This window comes from Marmota marmota, unplaced genomic scaffold, assembly GCF_001458135.2.
Source record: "Marmota marmota marmota unplaced genomic scaffold, marMar, whole genome shotgun sequence".
Taxonomy (NCBI): domain Eukaryota; kingdom Metazoa; phylum Chordata; class Mammalia; order Rodentia; family Sciuridae; genus Marmota; species Marmota marmota.
Genome location: NW_026000082.1, coordinates 5441161 through 5462144, shown reverse-complemented (window position 1 = coordinate 5462144; position 20984 = coordinate 5441161). Strand labels below are relative to the sequence as shown.

Here is a 20984-nt window from a genome sequence, read left to right as displayed (position 1 = left end):
GGCTCCTCCGCCCAAATCCTTGTATCAAACTCCACTTAGTCTTTGAAATACATTCCTTGCTTGTTTGGTGGCAGGATTAAGGTACCTGTGTTTATATTCATTTGATACAAAAAATTCTTCTTAATTCTTTCTTAAAATAAGGGATTTCAGAGGTTGGAACTGAAACAAGTATCAGCCCGTTAGTCAAGTAAAGAAGAAAGAGATGAGCAAGGACTGGAGACAAAACTAGATCTTTATTCAGCTATGAATTTCTTTGTTATATGTGTTTTAAGTCAACTTTAGTGGACATTGTGACTGGATTTCCTTTGTTATGATCTCTGGGATAAATGTGATCTTAACAATGTCCTAAAAAGAAAGAGGTGTTATGATCTATTTTGCCAAGACCTCTTTAGGGAATTTTTAAAAATTTATTATCTTTTTTTTATTTCTCGGTTCTCTTAATCCAAGAGGCAGACCTCAGGCATTTACCAAATAAAAGCCAACCAAATGCCTGGATGTGAGTTATTTTGACTGATGAAACTTCTTAGCAAATTTAAGGTGAAATTTTGCCATTTTATTATAAAGAAGTTTACAATTATTCCATATTCTAAAAATTAGAGCTGTTGTAGTCAAAGTACCAGATATAAGGCTAAGTTCACTGCTCAGTGGCAGAGCACTTTTCCAGAGGCATGAGGCCCTGGGTTGGATCCCTAGCAAAACACACACACACACACACACACACACACACACATAGTATGTGCTTGATATAAATGTTAAATGGAATTTTTCCTTTAAATCTGAGCAAAAATCTTCCTTACATACAAAAATACCATAAAAAGCAGAAGAAGAACTCATAGATCCATTTATAATCCTTCAAAACATGGTAATTTTTTTCACATTTATGTGCCTGATAGTTCATAAATTTATTGGTACGTAAACTGTGCCATAGGTAAACTTGCTTCTTCTAAGTAATATAGAAAATCTTTTATTAAAAATTCACTTTTTAGGGACTGGGGTTATGGCTCAGTGGCAGATTGCTTGCCTTGCACATGTGAGGCCCTGGGTTCAGTCCTCAGCACCACATATAAATAAACAAATAAAATAAAGATATTGTGGGTTTGTGGCTGGAACTCAGCGGTAGAGCACTCACCTCACACATGTGAGGCCCTGGGTTCGATCCTCAGCACCACATAAAAAATAAGTAGATAAATAAAATAAAGGTATTGTGTCCATCTAAAACTAAAAAAAAAAAAAATTATTCACTTTTTAGTTAAGGATTGTTATATTTTCAGATTGGTCTATTTTCTTATGTTGAATTTCTAAAATGTATGTTTCTTATAGCCAAAACAGCTATTTCAAGAATCCTTTGTCAACAAGTTTTTCTCTGAGCCAGATTTTAAGCAAGTAAAGATTAAGCTGACCTCACAGATTGATCTCTCAAATAGAATTCTACCTCTGAGAGACTCTTAGAATCAGAAACTTTTATTAGAGGCAGAGAGTGAAACTACATGCCATAGAATATGGGTTTCTTGCCATTTTTATGTTTTATATTTTTGAATATACCATAAAATTATATAATTGGTGATAGACGTAATATCAGGTATTTCAAAGGAAATTAATTACGTTCAGCAAAAAACGAAGCAGACAGCCAGGCATGGTGTGACATGCCTGTAGCCTGTAATCCCAGTGGCTCAGGAGGCTGAAGCAGTAGGATTGCAAGTTCAAAGCCAGCCTTAGCAATTTTAGCAAGGCCTTAAGCAACTTAATGAGACCATGTCTCTCAATAAAATATGAAAAAGGACTGGGGATGTGTCTCATTGGTTAAGCACTTCTGGGTTTAAGTCCTAGTCCCCAAAACAAAACAAAAAAAGAAGCAGACACAAAATATAAAGATGAAACAGTTTTGAACCATTTTATTTCTTTTCACAAAAAGCATTAATCTCATTCTCTAAACAAATCTGAATTTTTATTTGTGTGCAAAATAATTGTTTTTTGTATTATGTGGTTTAAGCTTGCTTTTTCCATCCTGGCTTTAAAAAAAATTCTCCCTTTAGTACCTCTAGAAATCAAAGAGGAACATCCTTAGATCTTATTTGATTTAAATGAATGGATAACTAATCTTGATTAGATGTTTCTGGAGAGAATAATGTTTCAAAACTGTTCTAGAACTTGGCTGTCCTAACTGATCCTTAGGTATGCTGTTTCATCCCAATTGTTCAGGCCTCAGGGGTCACTCACGGGAACCATTTCTCTTAAATTGTCTTGATGAAGATTTCCTGCTGAGTTTTTTTTTAACCATCTCAAAAATCACCCAGTTGTTGTGTCATAGCTTTCCACAACCTCCAGATTCAAACCAAAAGCCAGCTTCATAACCAAATGACTGTGCCCACCCACATGAACTAACCAGGCAGCCGTGTATGAGATTAGGCAGCCCATTTCTTAATCATAATGAAAGTAATATTTAGAGTTTTGTTGTCAAATGTCTTCTATTTATGACTTTGTTTTCTTTTGTTTTTGTTTCCGCAGGACATTTGGGCTTCCAGGACAGTTTTGTCACATCAGGTGTTTTCAGTGTGACTGAGCTAGTAAGAGTGTCACAGAGTAAGTGTAATTTTGCTTTGATTTGGTACAGATTTGCCTTGAATTTGTGTTTACTTTCTGTCTAGGCTCCTAGAGACATAAAAATCTTTGAGAACCCACTTTTTGTTCTTCTCATTATAAGAATTTTGCCTTGCAGTGTGTTGGTAAGCCCTTGTTTTAAATCAGGAAAATTTTTTTAATGTGAGGCATTATGGGGAAGGACTGAAATTTTATGGATTCCCCAGTATATAATACAAACATAATTTTTTAAAAATTCTGAATCTTCCCTGGTTTCTAAGAACTTCTGCATTTTAAAAGAATTTGTTTCTGACCTTTAAACAATGCTAATGCCTTCAGTATGAATGACAGAATACAGCCTGATCATTACCAGTTTGTCAATAATGACTAACAACAGTGAGTGAAGAGAACCTGTCACCACCCTGGTCTGTTGATCAAAAGCCTATTGATTGTTATTTTGCTATGACATAATCCAGACAGTCCAAGAAAAGTATAGGAATCCGTCTGTCTGTCCCTCTCACACACATATATACACATTTGCCAAGCTGAATTCCCTCAAGAGCATCTCTTTCTTTCTATTTAAAAGCATGCCTATGCTGGGTGTGGTGGTATACACTTGTAGTCCCAGCAACTCAGAAGGCTGAGGCAGGAGGACCACAAGTTCAGAGCAAGCCTCAACAACTTAGGGAGGCCCTAGGTAACTTGGAGATACCTGTCTCAAAATAAAAAATAAAATAGGCTGAGTATGGGGTTCAGTGGTTAAGCACCCCTGTGTTCAATCCCCAGTACCAAAATAAATAAAAATAAAAAAATAAAAGCATACCTACAACGACTGTGATACTCTAGGTCCCAATAGGGAAAAATATCCAATATTAATAACTTTACCCCCCCACACACCTAATTGAAAATACCTCTTGTAGATAAAATTAACACAGTTGAAATTGCTTTCAATTGATATCAAGTCCTTTGTGGAATGAGGTAGAATGAGCATACATTTTTTTTTTTAAACCAGGGATTGAACTCAGGGGCACTCAACGACTGAGCCATATCTGTAGCCCAATTTTGTATTTTATTTAGAGACAGGGTCTCACTGGGTTGCTTGGCACCTCACTGTTGCTGAGGCTGTCTTTGAACTCATGATTCCTGTCTCAGCCTCGCAAGCTGTTAGGATTACAGATGTGCGCCACCACACCTGTTGAGCATATATACTTTTATTTCAAGTTCCTGTCCCTTATTCACTGTGTTACAGGATGGTAAGATTGACCAAATAAGCCAATCAACTCTATAATAAGGCTTCAGGTCAGGCAAGTCAAGCCATCCTGATCTTCCAAGCCCAGATTCTGTTTTTTCTTATTTTAGTCATTCCTAGACTGGAAGAGTCTTTAAGAGTCAGAAGGTGGGATAGAGCATGGTCGAAGAGGAGAATCCAAGACTTTTGAGCATTTACTATCTGCCAGGCACTGTGCTAGACCTTTATGTATATTACAGAAGTTAATTCTTGCAATAAACTTGTCAGATATGAAATTCCCTCCATTTTTACAGATGAGCTAAATTGAGGATCTATTTAAAGTCATTTACCTGAATCAAATAGTAGGTGAATGCTTTTAGGAAATGCTGGAATCTGTACTCTTAGTCTGGCTCAAGGGAACTTGAAAAACTTACTGTGTGAGTCTAGACACTAGTGGGAAGATAACTATAGGTGTTAGAATTCAGGGGGCTAGGGACTCCCAGACTGACACTTAGGTGTTCCAGCGGAGGAAAATCAGAGTCCTAGGGAATGAGACGTTCAGAGCAGCAGGTTAGCACTTGAGACAGAGAAGTTGCAGCTGTCTTACTGAAGTATGCTTAAAGTACCCACCAGGTAAGTAGAGACAAGGTTGCTTTGTTAACGTGGAGGGAATATGCACCTACTTATCACACATCTGATTAGCTAGCTCTTTGTCATAGACAAATAACAATGCATGTGTATGTGTATTTTAACTTTAAAAGATTCTTGAAAATGACTAATATTCTACATTTTTCTTATAAGTTTAATAATACAATGTAAAGAGTATACCTGTCACCATAGCATTATAGGAAGATACATTTATTGAGTCCTTACCAAGATCCAAATATTAAAGAGTTAAAAGATCCTTTTGACTCTTAAGATTGGAGCACTAGACCATTTTATTCTTCCCTGGCTTCTATCAGGCTTACATTTAGTCTTCATTACCATTGATTTGCTCAGGCCTAGGATTGTAGAAGGTCCACTCTACTCAGAATAATCCCCAGCATCTCATCCTTCTTCTACTTCCTGTGCTTCCCTTTCAGGTTGTATTTCCCAAAGTGTGTCAGTACATGCTTAGACCTCCATTCAGTCTAAGATAACATGGTTGCCAAGTGAATTCTAAACCTGCCTTTACAATTGCCAGAGGGTTTGAACAGACCTGGGATTGAATTTGCAGAGGGACCTGGATTTGTTTCCTGTCCCCATGTAGGTTTTGTAGCTGATGCCTGGCATCCTGAACATCCTTCAGCTCCTGCTTCTCAGTTCTGCACACTGCTGTGTAATCGCTCTGGGACTCACTCACACATGGCCTTGTGCTGATGGAAACTGTTTGGCAAGAATGGAACGGGGCTGTGTCAGCTAAATCATGGCTTCAGGCCAAACTGGTCAATTGTATTCCAGAGACCCCCTCTTCCTTGTAGATCTTTAATCTAGGTTTGTCAGGGTATATTTTACAAATTGCCTTGGTTGCTGGCATAGGGATCCTCAAGCTCATGTTTCCTCACCTACACACCCTTTTGAAAGACTTAGCACTCAAGCCATGTGAGAGTGTTGGGATCTTTAACCACTCCTCACAGCACTGCCCTCTGCCTTCAGCACCCACATTGGAAGAGCTGAGCCTCCATTTCAGAGCTGCTAGTGGACACATTTTTCAGAAGCGTAGGGCTGAGGTACATTCTGCATCCTCGAAATAGAAACTAATTGGCACATAAGTTGATTAAACCCATGATGGTAGTCCTGTTTGGAACATGATGCTATATCAATATGAAAAACTATAGTTGCTAGCATTTCTCAAATGCACACCAGGTGCCAGGCATCATGCTAAGCACTTGATAAACACTCACTCATTCAATCCTTCCATGGTTGGTGTCAATGTCCCTTTTTACAGGTGAAGGAGACCGTGATGCTCAAGAGGTTAAGCATCTCACCCTTTTACTTTGCTGAACTCAGCTGGCTGACTGCAGGCATTTTTGTCATGACCTCTCCTATAACTGCATTACAGAACTAAATAGAATCCAATGAGTCTGTGCTTTTATTGAGTAATCAGTTCTGAATGAGTTGATAAACTTTTAGTTTATTAACTTGTACTTTTCAAAAAGACGGTTAAAGCTATTTTTATGTGAACCAAAACATCTAAAATAATTAATATTTTTTCCTGGATATGTTTTTTAGGTATGATTTTGTTTTTGATGAATAGATTTTATATTGTTTAATTTTGTTTTCAGTGCTGGGGAATCAAAGCCCAGGGCTTTGTGCATAGTAGGCAAGCACTCTACTACTGAGCTAAGTCCCTAGCCTTGACTTTATATTTTTTAGAGCTGTTTTTTGAGGTTTATAGTTTTAGGTTAACAGAAATTCCTTATATTCCCCCAACAATTCCCCCTAAGAACTTTCAATAGTATGGTCTATATCTTATAAATGATGAGTCAATATTAACACATAAATATAAACTAAAACCCACAGTTGTACATTAGGGTTCACTTTTGTGCTTTTCTTCACATACCTTCTACCAGTCTCAACAAATGTATAGGGATGTGTATTCACTGTTACAGTATCACGTGCAATACTTTCACTGTCCCCAAAATGCCATGCTCCACCTTTTCATGTTAACCATCTTTTAATTCTCTCTGGAGTTTTGCCTTTCACCAGGATGTTGTCAGTGGCCTTAATGTCTTAGAGTTTCTTCTACTGTGCTGCCGATTTCTTAACCCCCTCTTGTGTGTCCCAGCCCCATCCATTCCTTCACCCCTAATCCCAGCTAAAATCCCTTTACCTTGAAACATTATTTCTACTTAGTATTCAGTTTTACATTTGAAAATATAAATATTTACTTTCCCCAGGTTTCCAGTTAGTTTCTGTTTTTAGCTTTCCTCCTTTTAACTGTAATAGAGGAGGAAGGTGCTATTTCAGTATTTCCTCATGAGGACTCTGAAATAACCATGTGCCAAGTTTGCTGTTTGTAATAGTGTTACTACCAAGGTGGCAATGGCAGAGAAGGCTCTTGGTTTAGCCTCACAGATTCAGAGGTGAGGACCAGGCAGCCAGGGTGCTTGACGTTAAACTGTATCCATCAGGATTCCTGCTGGTTGACGGAAGCTGCCCGGCTTACCCCTGCCTTCTGCCCACCACCCTTTAATTTTTGATATTATCATCTAAAGTCCATGAAAGGCATAAAAAGGAGAGATCTGTTACTGCCACAAAGAAAGTCCCACAGAATAAAAATAACTCTGTAATTGTCCTTTGCTTTCTTTCCCCCTTTGTGGAAAGGCCATCAGACACTAGATCTGGTTGCTTTATTACCTTGCCCCTTGGGAGGGGAGAATTCAGACCACTGGACATGGTGCCAGAGGGAGGGAAGGAGAGGTGGTGCGTGCTAGCAGCGAGGTTCAGAATCACTCCTGTTGTTTTAGCATAATACTGGGAGGAAGGAGACAGGAACCATCTGTTAAGATGGCTCTTACATGATGCTGCATCCTCAAACAAAGCCTTCTAGAGGCATTTTCAGATTGGTCTCTTTCCCTCAAGTTGCTACAAAGAGCTCACTCTGCTCGCTGCTAAGTCATGCCGCTTAGAGAGCTCTCAGCTCTTTTGTTTATTTTGCAGCCAGTGTTTTCCTCAAAGTATGTGCTCTGAGGCTGTCAAATACCCCTGCTAGTATGAACTCAGAAAGTTCTCCCCAAAACTCCACTCCTTATTCCCATTTCCTTCTAAAGTGCTGACTCTATTTTACTTGAAGTTGGTGGAGTGACTCTGAAACCTTAAATACTTCACTGGAAAAGAGGAAAACCACAAATACACACAGGCCATTGTGACTCTGGCCTGGTGTGTTCTAATTTTCTAGCAGTGGTTTGTATACCCAAGCTGGCTGCAAGGGTTAAGTAAACTTCGTGGCTAAGGATGACTTCATGGCCCTGGAATTTTGAAAAGCTAGGGATTCTCAGTACACTGTGGCCAGCCTTAGCGTCTTTGGGTGTGAAAACCACTCTCAGTTACCCAGACTGATTTTTGGTTCCTGTTGCACTGCTGCAGAATCTATTAAAATCCAGCAGCTGAATTGTCCTGGCTCTGCCACAAAGCCCGGCTGCTGGGTGGACTTCAGGATTCCCGAGTTGTTTGTCAATGAGAGTGGGAGTGAATGGAACCAGGCATATGCCTCAGCCTGGCATGAGGTGGCACCCTAGTGGCTGTTTTCTGCCTTGGAAATGTGCACTCTGGATTTTCACACAGGAATCGTCATGAAGATCCAAATGCTGTACATTTTAACAATTCCTTCTTAAATCTCCAAGTCCTTGGCATGTCTTCAAGGGTCCATATCCACACACATAGATTTTCAGGCCAGCAGCTTAGTGATTGGCCATGGTCAAGCCTGACATGATGGCGCGGCTGAAGCAGAGTGAACTCGGCTGCAAGGCACAGTAAGAAAATGAAACTCTTTGGTAGGAACAAGCCCAAACTTGAAAATACAAAATGTTCTTACACAGAAGACCTAAGGAGGAAATGGGTCTCAGATAAGAAATTCCAGACGTCCGGTCCTCTGGGGATGCCATTTAAATATTTGCAGTACTTTAGATCTTTATTAAAGTGGGATAGATTTGAAACTTTCTTGTCTGAGCAAGTGGCCCGTTGGTTCTCCTCTGTTAAGTAACACGGTAGCTGTGAATTGTGGCATAGAAATTAATTTTAAAATAATTTGTATTCTTAAGCAAGATTTTCTTTTGAATGAAACCATTTGGGTTTGAGCATTAAAGGAAGAAACAAAAAGATGATAATAAAAGATAGACTGCAGCCCTAGCACGAACAGTTGCTGTGACCTTGCCTTTTGTCTGCCATTACACAATTCAATGGCAGTCCACTCAAACTATGCTCTCGATCAATATCCTATTAAAGCAGCACAAAAAGTCTCCATAAACTTAGTGGTTAGCTATGTTTATAAATGGAACTCGGCATAATTAGATGGTCAATAGCAGGCTCTACTAGTAATTTTAAAATGAATATAACACATTTTGTCTCTGTAGAAGTCAGTGGCACCTCTTCTCTTCTGGAATGAGGGTATGGTGTACAGCACACAAAAGGGTGGATAGCCCTTTAAAAAAGTATGATGTTTATCTCCAGTATACAGTTTTTAAAATACTGATTGGTGATATATATATATATATATATATATATATATATAATATATATTTGCATTTTTCCTGTCCAAACCACCTTATTCTGAATATATTATGGCATTGCAACTGTTTCATTTTCTACTTTTAGTCAACCCCTCATAAAGAGATACAATAATAAATGTTGCCACACTCTTCGAAGGAAAAACATCAGTCTGACTGGCTTAATTGAGTGAGTTTCCTTTACTATAATTCAATAAATTTTCAAAATAAATATTGAAATTAAATTAGTTCAGAAGGATGTTTTTTTGTATGATTTTTTCCTTGACATATTTGGGATGAATATTTGTCTAGTCAAGCTGGCAGCCATTGGAATGGCCTGGCAGTAATGGATCATTACATCAAACTACCCTTTCTTCTGAGTCTCGGCTCACAATACGGGTGGCCAAACATGATTTCTCCTCTCCTGCCCTCCTCACCCATGGAGAGTGAGAGGCAGCCTCACCCTTAGGCTGATGCTGTCTTCAGCTGACTTGGCCCTGCCAACTGAAATGTGCACAATTCCTGTGCTGGATAGGAGCCTGGCCATTGTATCATGGGCCACTGTACTGGCTGAAATTAGAAGTAGGGCAGGAAGGAGCTCATGATGTCAGCAGGGCTTCTGGTGATGCTGTTCGTGAAGGTCTGGTTCTTTTGTTACCCTTGTACTCCTACCACCTTTCTGGTTAAAGCCGGCAGTGAAGGTTCTCACGGCAGGATTTGAGGGCTTTTTGTTCTCTGTTTTCTGTTCTCAGCTAAAGCTCCCATTAAATCTACTAGACTGTGAACACTCTTATTATAAAGATTTGACCTAGGGAAAAGCAAACACATGATACCTGGTGAACTCACAAATTGGTTGTCATGGCGTCTATTTCTATGTTCATCTATTTCTAATCTTTTCCAAGTAATCCATTGTTTATGCTTCCTATGTATAACATATAAAGTCCATATTCAAGATGGCAGCATGGTATCACAAGATAGTTCAGGATATAGAGTCAGGGATCAAACATTGCCATTTATGAACTACACAACTTTGGATAATATTTAACTCCTTGAGCTGTGTCCTCCTCATAAGTTATAATCATTTAGTTAATCAAAGCATATTCAAGTCTCAGCTGAGTGAGGAGACTAAGTCTGCCCGCTGAAATAGTAATAACTCTCAGGAGTGTTATATGGATTAAGGAATTATCTAGTGTCTGAGGTATTGTAGATGCTCAATAATGGCAACTACTATGACCATTCCTGAATGAAGCTTCTGCCCCTGATATTTCACTGTGTGCTCAGAGCAGATCCTTGAGCAGACCACTGCCAGCATTATTATTAAAAATATGCCTGCATATAAATTAAAAAAGAACAATTTTAGTATTATGTTCTAATAGTTGATATATTTAGAAAAAGACATCATAGTGACCCCTTCAGAGCTAATAATTCTAATAGAATAAGAGCATGCCAATCATACCCTTCATCTGCCCCTACATCTGCTGTGGGAAGTCAGAAGATTCTTATTCTTCACATTTTTATCCAGTGCCTTTATTTCAGCATTATTTTGGAAGCTACTCTCCAAGGGTTTCTATTCGGTAACAAAGTACTTTAAAATTCTCAATCTAATACTGACACAATTTTAACTTTTTAAAATGGCCTTCCAGGTTTTGACTATTTGTATCAGCATTTTAAAAATAGTGCTTAGTTCTAGAGTATTTAAAATTTCTCTTTTACTCATATTATGAACAATAATTCTGGAGATTATTACTGACAAAGTGCTTTCTAGTAAACCTAGATGTGATTTAAGTGTGATTTAAAAATTAAAACAGTTCTTCTTGAAAATGCTGAAAAATGATTATTTTTGTAGACAGTTGGATTACTATGTTGTTGGGAAGGGGCTCTGTTGTTATAGTTTGTTTCCCAATAGCTAATAGTCAGATAGTCCCCAGTGTATTCTTGGCAAAGAGGCTCATGGGTAGATGCCCTTCCCTGGTTTACAGATCATCATGGTGAAAAGACATCTTAGGCCATCAAATCCATACCTTTTCAGGGAAGACTGAATCCCGTGGCTAAGGCTATATTCTATACTAAACGGGTACTACATTTGACCTCAACCAAAAGCCGAGATGAGATGATACTCTAAAATGCAGAAAATCAATTTCAGTCCCAAAGGCAGAAGCCACTAATGCAGGAGATCACTAAGCATTGCTCACCTCTCCGTGACTGCTCCACTAGACCAAGTGTCAGGGCCCTATGTCCAGTGGAGCACTAGCTGACACTTCTCACACCGAAGATCCATAAAAACAAAGAAGTGAGAAGGAGGAGGATGGCATAGAACTTTTGCCACTTAGATGGTGGGAGATAATTATTTTTCTATTTGAATGTCATTCAATTCCTCTGCCTAGTACTTCGTGACAAAGAAAAGACAGGGAGATCAGATATGTGGGTTTTATCCCTATTTCTTTGGGCAGATAATGTAGGAAATACCTGCATTCAAATCCCTGTTCTGTTACTTATTTAGCTGCATGATATTGATCACATTACTAAACCTCACAGCTGATTTTTCTTATTTGTAAGTGATAATAGTACAAACACATATTCCATAGGGGCATTGTGAGGATGAAATGAGATCACTCAAGTAAAACACCTAGTACATTGCCTGTCATGGAATAAAAGGTCAATAAGTATTAATTCTTAGCTATGTTTCATTAACAAGCTCATATGATTGTAGTTCAATTGAACAAACATTTGTTGCATGTGTAATATATGAAGCAATCTATGTTGTGTGCAGAGAGGAATATAGAAGGAAGCAGGAGAAAGTTCTTTCCCCTAGGGCACATATCTAAGTTTCTTGAGACCCAAGACTGAGCTTTCTTTATGGCAATAAAGTGCCTGACTCTGCCTGGTTTACAAATTAAACTCACAATAATTATCTGTCAAAGATAAACCAACTTCATGATGTGGAGTGGGGCAGAAGAGGGTATTAGTGACTTGTTCTCATTTTAATAAAATGGAAATATTTTATCAAAATAACAATTACTCCCTCTTCCCCTCCTGGCAAAACACACACACACACACACACACACACACATACACACACACATTCACTCCTTGTGTCCACAAGTTGTAGTTGTATGAACATGGTGGTCTGTGTTAACAGATGCCTTCATGGGGTTAAAAACATTCTGCTGACTTTTGGCACCTAATGTTACATTTCATAAAAAGCATTGCTTAAATCTTTTAATAGCAGGCAAGCTCATTTTCACAAGAGAGAAATCCATGTTTTAGTTCAGTGTATTTCTTTTATGTTCCTGTTTGGAAAACCATACTCCTAGCCCGCATTTGGTCAGATCTTTTAGAAAGCAAGGGTAGAAAGAGGAGATCAGCACAGGGTTTACAGACCAGAAATCTGCTTGGCAAAGGAGTTGCTGAAGACTGTGGCGTAGAAGCTGCAGAGAAAGTACCTTTATGATTGATTTCCATTCAAGTCAGACTGACTGCAGTGTGGTCATTTTTCTAACCCATAACTGCTCACACTGCAGCAGTCTGCTATCTGCAGGGTGTCTGAATTATAGCAGTCTATGTCCGTGTTACCTCTTACACAAATTACTTACACTGGTTTCTTTTTCGATGCAAATTCATCAGTTTTACAGCCCCTTGTAGCCACAGTCAGGAAACTCTGGCAGAGAACACAAATTGATAAAATGAGTTAATTTTACTATACTTTTTTTTTCCTTTCTAAAAGCCCTCTCTCATAAGCAGTGTTCAGGAAGCATATTACAGTAAAAGGAAGATAACAAAGGAGTTGGATTTTCTTGCCATAAATTACTTTCCAAGTTAATTCCCTTTAACGATGATTCCAGATTTGCTTGAGTTTTCATAGCATTGTGCATTTTACAACTATGCCTTTGATGGAAAGAACAAGTATTTTCCCATGTTCACTCCTATTGTGCCAATGACATGGACTTTCTTACAAGATCTTTGCAAAACAACACTAAATTGTTCTGGGCCCATAGAACTCTGTGCTGCCATTGGACTCCCCACCCCCATCCCTGCCAGGCTCAAAGCACAAGCTTTCAATGAATGTCTTAAATTATGTAATCAGAAGAAAAACACACTTCAATTTTTTTTTGCAGTTATTTTATAAGTTGGAAATTGAATGCTAGACATTGATAGTCTTCCTGGGGAAGGGATCTGTTACCATTATTCCATATTATTTAATGGCCATGCAGATTTGAGGGATGGACAGTGATGATGGTTATTCTCTAAAATGTAAACCCCACAAGGGCAGGAGTTTTCATATATCTTGTCCACTGGCGTATCTTGAGCTTCTGGAACCATGCCTGGGCCTTTGAAAGTGCTTTATGGATATGCATTGAATCCTATTGAATGCAGCCCAAGAGGATAGGTGCCATTAGCAATAAGCTGGACACAATAGTCATTTAGTTAATGCTCCCAGATGATTCCTGTTGGACAAGTTATAAACCCAGTGCGCATCATCTCCCAGGCAGTGTAACTTGAAAATTTGGATAGAATTTTTCTTCCATTGTCCTCTGTTTCCAACAATGCAAGCCTGAGCAGATTGTCTCTGGTGGATGGCAGAAGTTCAATAACCACAACCTTATCCAGCTACTAATGTGTACAGAGGAGCAGGTCATTAAGAGGGTTGGCTACTAAAGTAACCCCTCTCTTCCAATAGCCCACATTACTATAATGATTCCTTAATAGCAAACCATTTATTAAGAAATGACACAGAATGTTCTATTGACAACAGGAGGGGGATGCATGACTAGAAATAACATCTAAAGATACAATTTCCAAAAGTTAACCTTTTAAGAAAAACTCCTTGGTGGAACTTCAGGCCAGAATCATTGCAATAATGCTTAAGAAATGTGGAGCTCATCCTCACTCCTTATACCCATTTGTAGAACTCTGAGTATCATTTTTTTCATGGTTTAAGGTTTAGGGGGGTAAAAGAGGAGAATAACTATTTACTTTCCTTAATTCAAAGCATATTTATTGATCATCAACTGTGTACACAAAACTGCAGTGAGCTGTTTAGGAACACAAAAGCAGCTCCAGGATCTACAAAATTAAAGGTCATGTGGTATGGCCTCTGACCTCATGACCTGGGAAAGTTGTTTAGCCTCTTTTTGCCCCAGTTCCTTCCTAGTGGTGGTGGAAAGATTAAATGGGTTGATATACTCAAAATCTTAGTCTAGCATCTGGCCTATAACTGGTATTTAATAATTTGCCATGGTGATGATGGTAACAGTGGTGGGTGATGGTGACAATGGTATTTTTTCATGTTTATCATAATTACTGTTAGAATTATGAGACCCAAGAGTTTCAATGACTTAACCAAATTATGCAGGGGATTACTGGCAAGCATGGGACTGTACACAATCTCTCACAGTACCAGACTAGCACTTTGTTTTAATCCTACATGATGTCTATCTTTAGAGCCTTCAAAATGCAAACCACTCTAGTTAGGAAGAAAATATTACATCTGAGAGTTTTAAAAATGATAAAGCCTATCACCAAGTGCCAATGCAGCAAAATCAGATTTCACAATGTATGGGAGAACAGGATGAAACTTTTGCGGTCAGTCCAGTCCTTCCTTACTGTCCCCATGTTCAATTGGCAGAGTCCACATAATCTCTGTAACCAACAGAAGGTAGTTAGTTGTTAGCCACAGAAGTCTAATGTGATATCCTGGGCAGCCAGAAATTAACTGACACTGGACAAGTCATTTAACTCTTCACAAATTTTATGAGTGCCCTAATTTTGCAAAAAGAGGATAAAATACCACTGTGAGCTAAGAAGTGCACTGTTTTACATGCATCTTATTGATATATTTGTTAAAACAATACAATCATTTATTTATGTCCTTTCAGAGTGTACAGTTAGGAACAAGTCTTTTAGGCCTGCTGACTATCTGGAGGTAGTATCAGATAGCTATCGTAAAAAGAGTCTATTGTCTTTCTGGACAGCATAGATTAGGCCTCCCTTCCCTCTCACCACGATGCCTGCATCAATATTCCCTTTTTCTAGAACCTTTAGCCTTTTTCATGCCTTCTGTATACTGTTGCTACTGCTCCTCACATTCAACCATTACCATTTACCTGCTCAGAAACTGTCATGGATTCCACAGATCATGCACTCTACTTCCTATCTCCAAACTTATGCTTCATCATTTTACCTAGAAAGCCTCTCCTATCTCCTGTCTGTCTCTAAATCTGCACACCTTCAAAGGCTTTGGATAAGTGCCCAATCTTCCCAGCGTCAACCGGTTTCTGATCTCACAAGCCAGTGGGATCAGTGATTCCTCTGAATTTTCCCAACACATTCTTTGCATTTCTCCTGTGAGATGTAGCATGTTCAACGTTGTGTTAGATATTCAGGTATTACTTCAGTGTTCCACCTAGTCGTAAACATTTCAGGGACTGAGACACCATAGGCCTTTTTTATTATCTTAAGTTGAAGATAGTTTTTATATAGAAGAGTCAGTGTGGTGCAGTAGGAAAGACCCTGGGCAGACATCCTTAAATTATAACATGGACTCCCTTTTGCTTTTCTGTAACAGAGGGCAAGTTATTTAACCTCAGTCTGAGGCTTAGTTCTCTTGATTTAGAAAATGTACTTTCCTGAGAAGGTTGTTTTGAGGATTCAATTTAGTAGTAAATAAAGTGCCCATCAAAATGTGGCCTTACAGGTACTCAGAGAAGCCTGCCTGCAGCTACCTCTGGAATGCGTGACCCATCAGAGGCTCTTTCTCCTATTTCCAGGTTGGAGACACTGAGAATGCCAAGCCCAGTGCAGGGACACTCTGACAGGGACTCCTACCCTCAGGTGTGAGTCTTCTCTTTGGTGGAACGGTGTCACTGAGTCAAAATCCATCCCAGTGGGCTGACCTTCCACATGACATCTACACAAAGGCAGCAGCAGGGCTATGTTCCCTTGTGTAGACCCTTGAAGAAGGCAAAGTTGTGTCTGTGAATTGGTGGGGTTACTTAACCCAGGTTGTGAAACTCATTCTCATTTCAGAAACTTAGTGATGTTTTAAAATTCAAGACATGCATAAACCAGTTTGCCAAGCTCTCAGTAACCTGCCAGCAACCCAGTAGGCCGTTTGGGCAGTAGCACCACGCTGCTGGGCCACCTAGTGCCATTTCCTGCATTACCATTACAGTGCACTAAGTGGCTCACAGGAAGTAAAGACAGGGAAAAGCTAAGGAGCACTTATGTGGGCATACTGGGTTTTTTCATCTGTCTGAGATGGGCCTACCATATTTACATTGCATTTTTGTTCCTTCACCTATTCACATGTTTAAAAGGTAATTGAAAGAAAAGAACCTTTTCTAGGGTAGGTAAAGAGTTCAATAGAAGTGCTGCTGATGTTCACCACTAGGTAGAGGGCTTCAAATTTCTCCCCTTAGTCCATGTCAGACCTTCTCTCTCACATCTCACTCTTTCTTTCTCCTTCCAAGAGCCAGGTTGTAGAAGATCTTGCTATTCCCTCCACACTTGGGAATGAAGCAGCTTCTCCACCCAGATGAAGCCTCAGCTCCACTCTGAAATTTGTGAAAATCTAAGTACAGGACTTTGTCACTGAGGGGCTTTGTCCCTGACTCTTTGTTAGTTAAGGAAAGGTGTGACTCTCTGGGTTCTAGGAGGCTCAGGGCAGTCACAAAACAAACATAAAATACCATGAGCTAGAATAGGAATTTATTAAAATGAATTTAATATACAAAGACAATTATGGAGTGACATTATTAATTAGAACTTTGTTTACACTTATTGTCATTTGATTTTGCACGAAAGCCCTCCCTCCCTAAGAGCCTGTCACTGAGGTGGGTTCGAATATCAAAAAGCATATGTGGATTTCAGGGTTTTCCACTTCTTCGCACTGACTGTTCTTATGTAATGACAGTTGTGACTAAGGCTTGGTTATTGCTATTATCAAACCACACAGTGTTTATTCTTAGAAATAAGTGCTCTCATACCGTCTGATTCCACAGTTTCCTTACAGCACCACACTTCATCCGGTTTCCTGAGCAGTGATCCCGGGAATAATCCCATTATTACAACACGGTCAACAATCAGCACCTTCTCTTGGTTCTAATTTCTGAGTAACATACATCAGGCTCCTTTTCCCCCTTTGTCTTGAGACCCTGTCCCCATCTTACCTGGCCTCTTTGTTTTTACCAAGTCTATTCTTCAGCCACCCTCCATCTCTCCGACAGAGTGGTACTTTAAGACCATCAGTGCAAACTTGGTGGTAGCATTCCCACCCATTACCTCTGGTCAGTGGGTAAAACTCAGGCAGCTGCAAGTCCATTTGACCAGTTCTTACTTGCTGCCTCCTGGTGTCAGGGATTATGTCAGGTGCTTGACAACATTACCCAGCAGTTCTACTCACAGTGGGGAGGGTAAATGCTCGATAGCTTACAAACCTGGGAATGTGCTGGATTCAAATCCACACTACCTAAAGAAGTCTGCCAGAGCCCTCATGAGCCAGTCTCAGCCACACCCTCCCCTCCATGCCTTACATGCTGGATCACATGGGGCCCTCAGAAATCCAGTAAACAGTTTGTGTTCTCCCACTTCATGCTGTTTCTTCTACTGAGAAATCCTCTTTTTTTCCCAGTTGCATAAAGCCTCCTCCTCTTATCAGCATTGCTCTCAAGCATCATATTTTTCGAGGCCTTTTTACTCACTTGAACCTCTTAGTCCCAAGCTGGGTTAGGCACCCTCTTCTTTGCAGCTATATCACTTTAGGAGAAACTGTCAGAGGACTTCAGATTGTCGTTAAACTAATCCGCCAGACTTTCCCTCTAGAGCTGTTTATGGAGGGACCATATTGTTCACACAACTACCCTCCTCATCCAGCACAGGCCCTCGGTTATGAAAATCCCCGGTTCACGATGTCCTTAATTATTCTTTCTTCTGATGGATATTATCCTATACTTATTTATATTTCTACATATAAGGGATTAACTCTGTGCAATGTACAATAATATATGGGTCTGTTTTCCTGCTTTTGCATAATCTTTTGAAAAAAGAGATTACTTGCACTAAGGTAGTCTCATGATAATTTCACAGTAAGTTGTTTTATAGGATTGGTAGATGTTATTTATTCACTAAATGTTTTACAAGGTATCTAAAGGACATTTTTACAAATACAGAGGACCACATCTCAGTGAGGATCAGCTTGAAAACCACATATTATCAAAATTGAACCAGAGCTTGGCCAATTCTTCTATAAGAGGCGAGATAATAAATATTTTTGGCTTTGTGGGTCACATGGTCTCTGTTGTAACTATGTCCTCTGATGTTACAGTGACACAGCAATCACAGATGATACATAAATGACAGTATGCTAGTGATCAGTAAAGCTTTAGTTACAAAAACTGTGGTGTGGGCAATAAGTTACCAGGGAGGACAAACATGAGTGTGAGGAGGTAGGTGGGGTGCTGAGGTGATCCATAGTAAGGAAGAGTTGCACATTTTACCTCGTAAGACATTGGGCATGGGTGGCCTAGAGAGAAATTTGCTCTCACCATAGTTCAGAGCAGAATTCCAAAATACAGATGAGGAAAAATTGTCAGGATCAAAGTTAGAAAAGCATAGGGAATGTTGTTTTCATTCATTCAAGAAAAGTTTAAGACCAAAACACAGAGAAGCATTTTTGTTTAAAGCGTCCAGGAATGTAATAACACTGGTGACAGTTGACTATTACAAAAAGAGAAAAGATGAAAGGTACGATAGGAAAAAACATGCCTTTCTGGTGTACACTATTTTTATTGTCAACATTCCTTTGAAGTCAGGGTTGATTACTTATTATTTTGGATAAGCTTCCGAGATAAATGCAAAAAGGAAAGGTGCTAAATGAAACAGTTAAATAGACTTTCATTGATCTTCTTTTCACAGAACTTAACTGATGTTTCTTCTTTTTTGTTTTTTTGTCTTTTTTTTTTTTCATTCTAGCACCAATAGCTGCAGGAACTGGCCCCAATTTTTCTCTCTCAGATTTGGAAAGCTCTTCGTACTACAGCATGAGTCCAGGAGCAATGAGGAGGTCTTTACCCAGCACATCCTCTACGAGGTAATTCTGTGGCTCTTAAAGAGGTTATGCCACATAGTTGCACACTTTGAATTTAATTCTGGGCCTGCTTGGCACTTAGCAATGTGCCAATAATAATAGACAATACCAAAGAAGTGGGTTCAGCTCCAACAAGCTGTCAGTCTCATTGGGGAGGCAAGGCAAACACATGTGAAGCAGAAAAAAAATATATAAATATTTACATGTGTACATACCTGCATATCTACCAGACAGTTGAAAACAGTGAGCTAACTTTGTGTCATGGGCTAAAAGAGTTTTAAAAGGCTTTGCCCAAAAGGCATGACTTGTGCTGAGCTCTGAATGTTGGTTAGGGTTGGTGAGAAAGGAGAAGAAAGGGATGGAATTCTGGGTCGTGTGAGAACACGAGGAAGACACGGAGGGAGGGCGGGTAATGAACGTAAGCATTTTCCCTGGAAAGGAAGGGCACACTTGACCAGGGAAGAGGAGGGCGTGGGCTTTGGCTTATTGTGAGGAAGTGGACTCTGGTGACACAGACCTAGTCCCCTTTCCCACAGCAGATAGTACAGCTCAGTCTCTGTTCTGTTCCTACTGAGCCTCCAAAGGTCTCAAATCCAGTCCATTGGGGTTGCCCTAAGAGAAACCTATTTGATATCCTGGTGTGAGGTAATAAAAGCAAATGCAGTTAGGCAGCAGGATGGGGCCAGGCCACAGACTCTGATGCTCCAGGAGACCTTAAAAAGGAGAAGCAGAAGAGCACAGCCTGATCCCAGTTGCAGGGTTATTGAGCTCCTTAAGTTGGGTCACAAAGCCAAAAGCCAAATGCAGCATTTTGCAGATCCTGTTGTCTCTAGATAACCTGTACCAGAGGAGAAGGGATTAGGCATTAAACCCACAATATTCTTTTACAAATTGGCTTTAGCACTGGACTGTGACAAGGAAAGAACGGTGCAGAACAATCTTTTGTGTCTGTGTATTTTGCAGAAAAATGTTTGTCAAAGGTATAGTTTTCCTAAAGCAAGACCAGAGTTTTATGATTTAAAACAATGCCCAGATTATAGAAATTTTCCCTGGTAAATATTCTTATTTTGCCTTTATATACAGCATTTTAAACCTTGTTAATTTAAAAAAGTCAACTTAGCCATTTCTAATACCGTGAAGGCAGTTAAAGAAACAGTTATTTGCTAAATAGAACCAGATCCCAGCAGCGTCTTTGATGTTGTTTAAATGTTCCCCTTAATTCACTGTAGTATCAGCTCCTTAGGAAAAAATCATTCTCAAATCCAAAGTGCATTTATAATAGAAGAAAGAGATCGTGAGTACATTTGAGTATTAATACACTTTGAGGATTTTGAATGTTTGCTGAGGGAAGAGACATTGTGTGTAACTGCTCTCAGTCAACATGAAAAAGCTTTGCAAATACTTGTGGGCAGTGATTAATTTAAAAGTTTATGGGCTGTTTGTTTTTCATATGTGTGCTGCACATGTCCCATGTACCTCCCAGTGTTCCTCACCTCGCATCCATCCGCACACTTCTCCAGCTATGTTTTATTATCTTTTGCTGTGACTCTCTGGGTGGAAAGCTGGTTATTAATGTCATTTAAAAAGCTAGTGTCATTCTCGTATTCTGCAAATAACTAACCATGATAAGGAGCTAATTATAAACCCCATCAGTAGTTAATAACTCAGTAATATGTTTGTTTTACTCTCATTAGGCTCTTCCTAGGATGATTTTTTTAGAAAAATTCTTTGAATACATAGACTCCGCAGAATTATCTGTGTATAGTTTAGAAAATGTGCCCAGAAGACTATCCCAGATTTCTATATAGAAAAGTTCATCGATCAATCAATGTTTGTCCAAGCTGTGCCAATATTAATTGGTCTGCCACAGGCACAGTATTAGGTGCCTTCCATACCTGATCTGGTTTAA

The 20984-nt window shown here is 39.3% G+C and overlaps 1 protein-coding gene across 3 annotated transcripts in view; it reads left to right on the top strand.

Annotated features, from left to right (window-relative positions):
• Nfia (nuclear factor I A) overlaps positions 1-20984 on the top strand; it is a 363160-nt gene that overhangs the window by 237138 nt on the left and 105038 nt on the right. For all 3 annotated transcript variants that reach the window (XM_048815270.1, XM_048815269.1, XM_048815271.1), the window contains exons 4-5: positions 2506-2580; positions 18961-19078. In XM_048815270.1, the coding sequence (XP_048671227.1) occupies positions 2506-2580; positions 18961-19078 (193 nt within the window). The remainder of the gene's footprint in view (positions 1-2505; positions 2581-18960; positions 19079-20984) is intronic.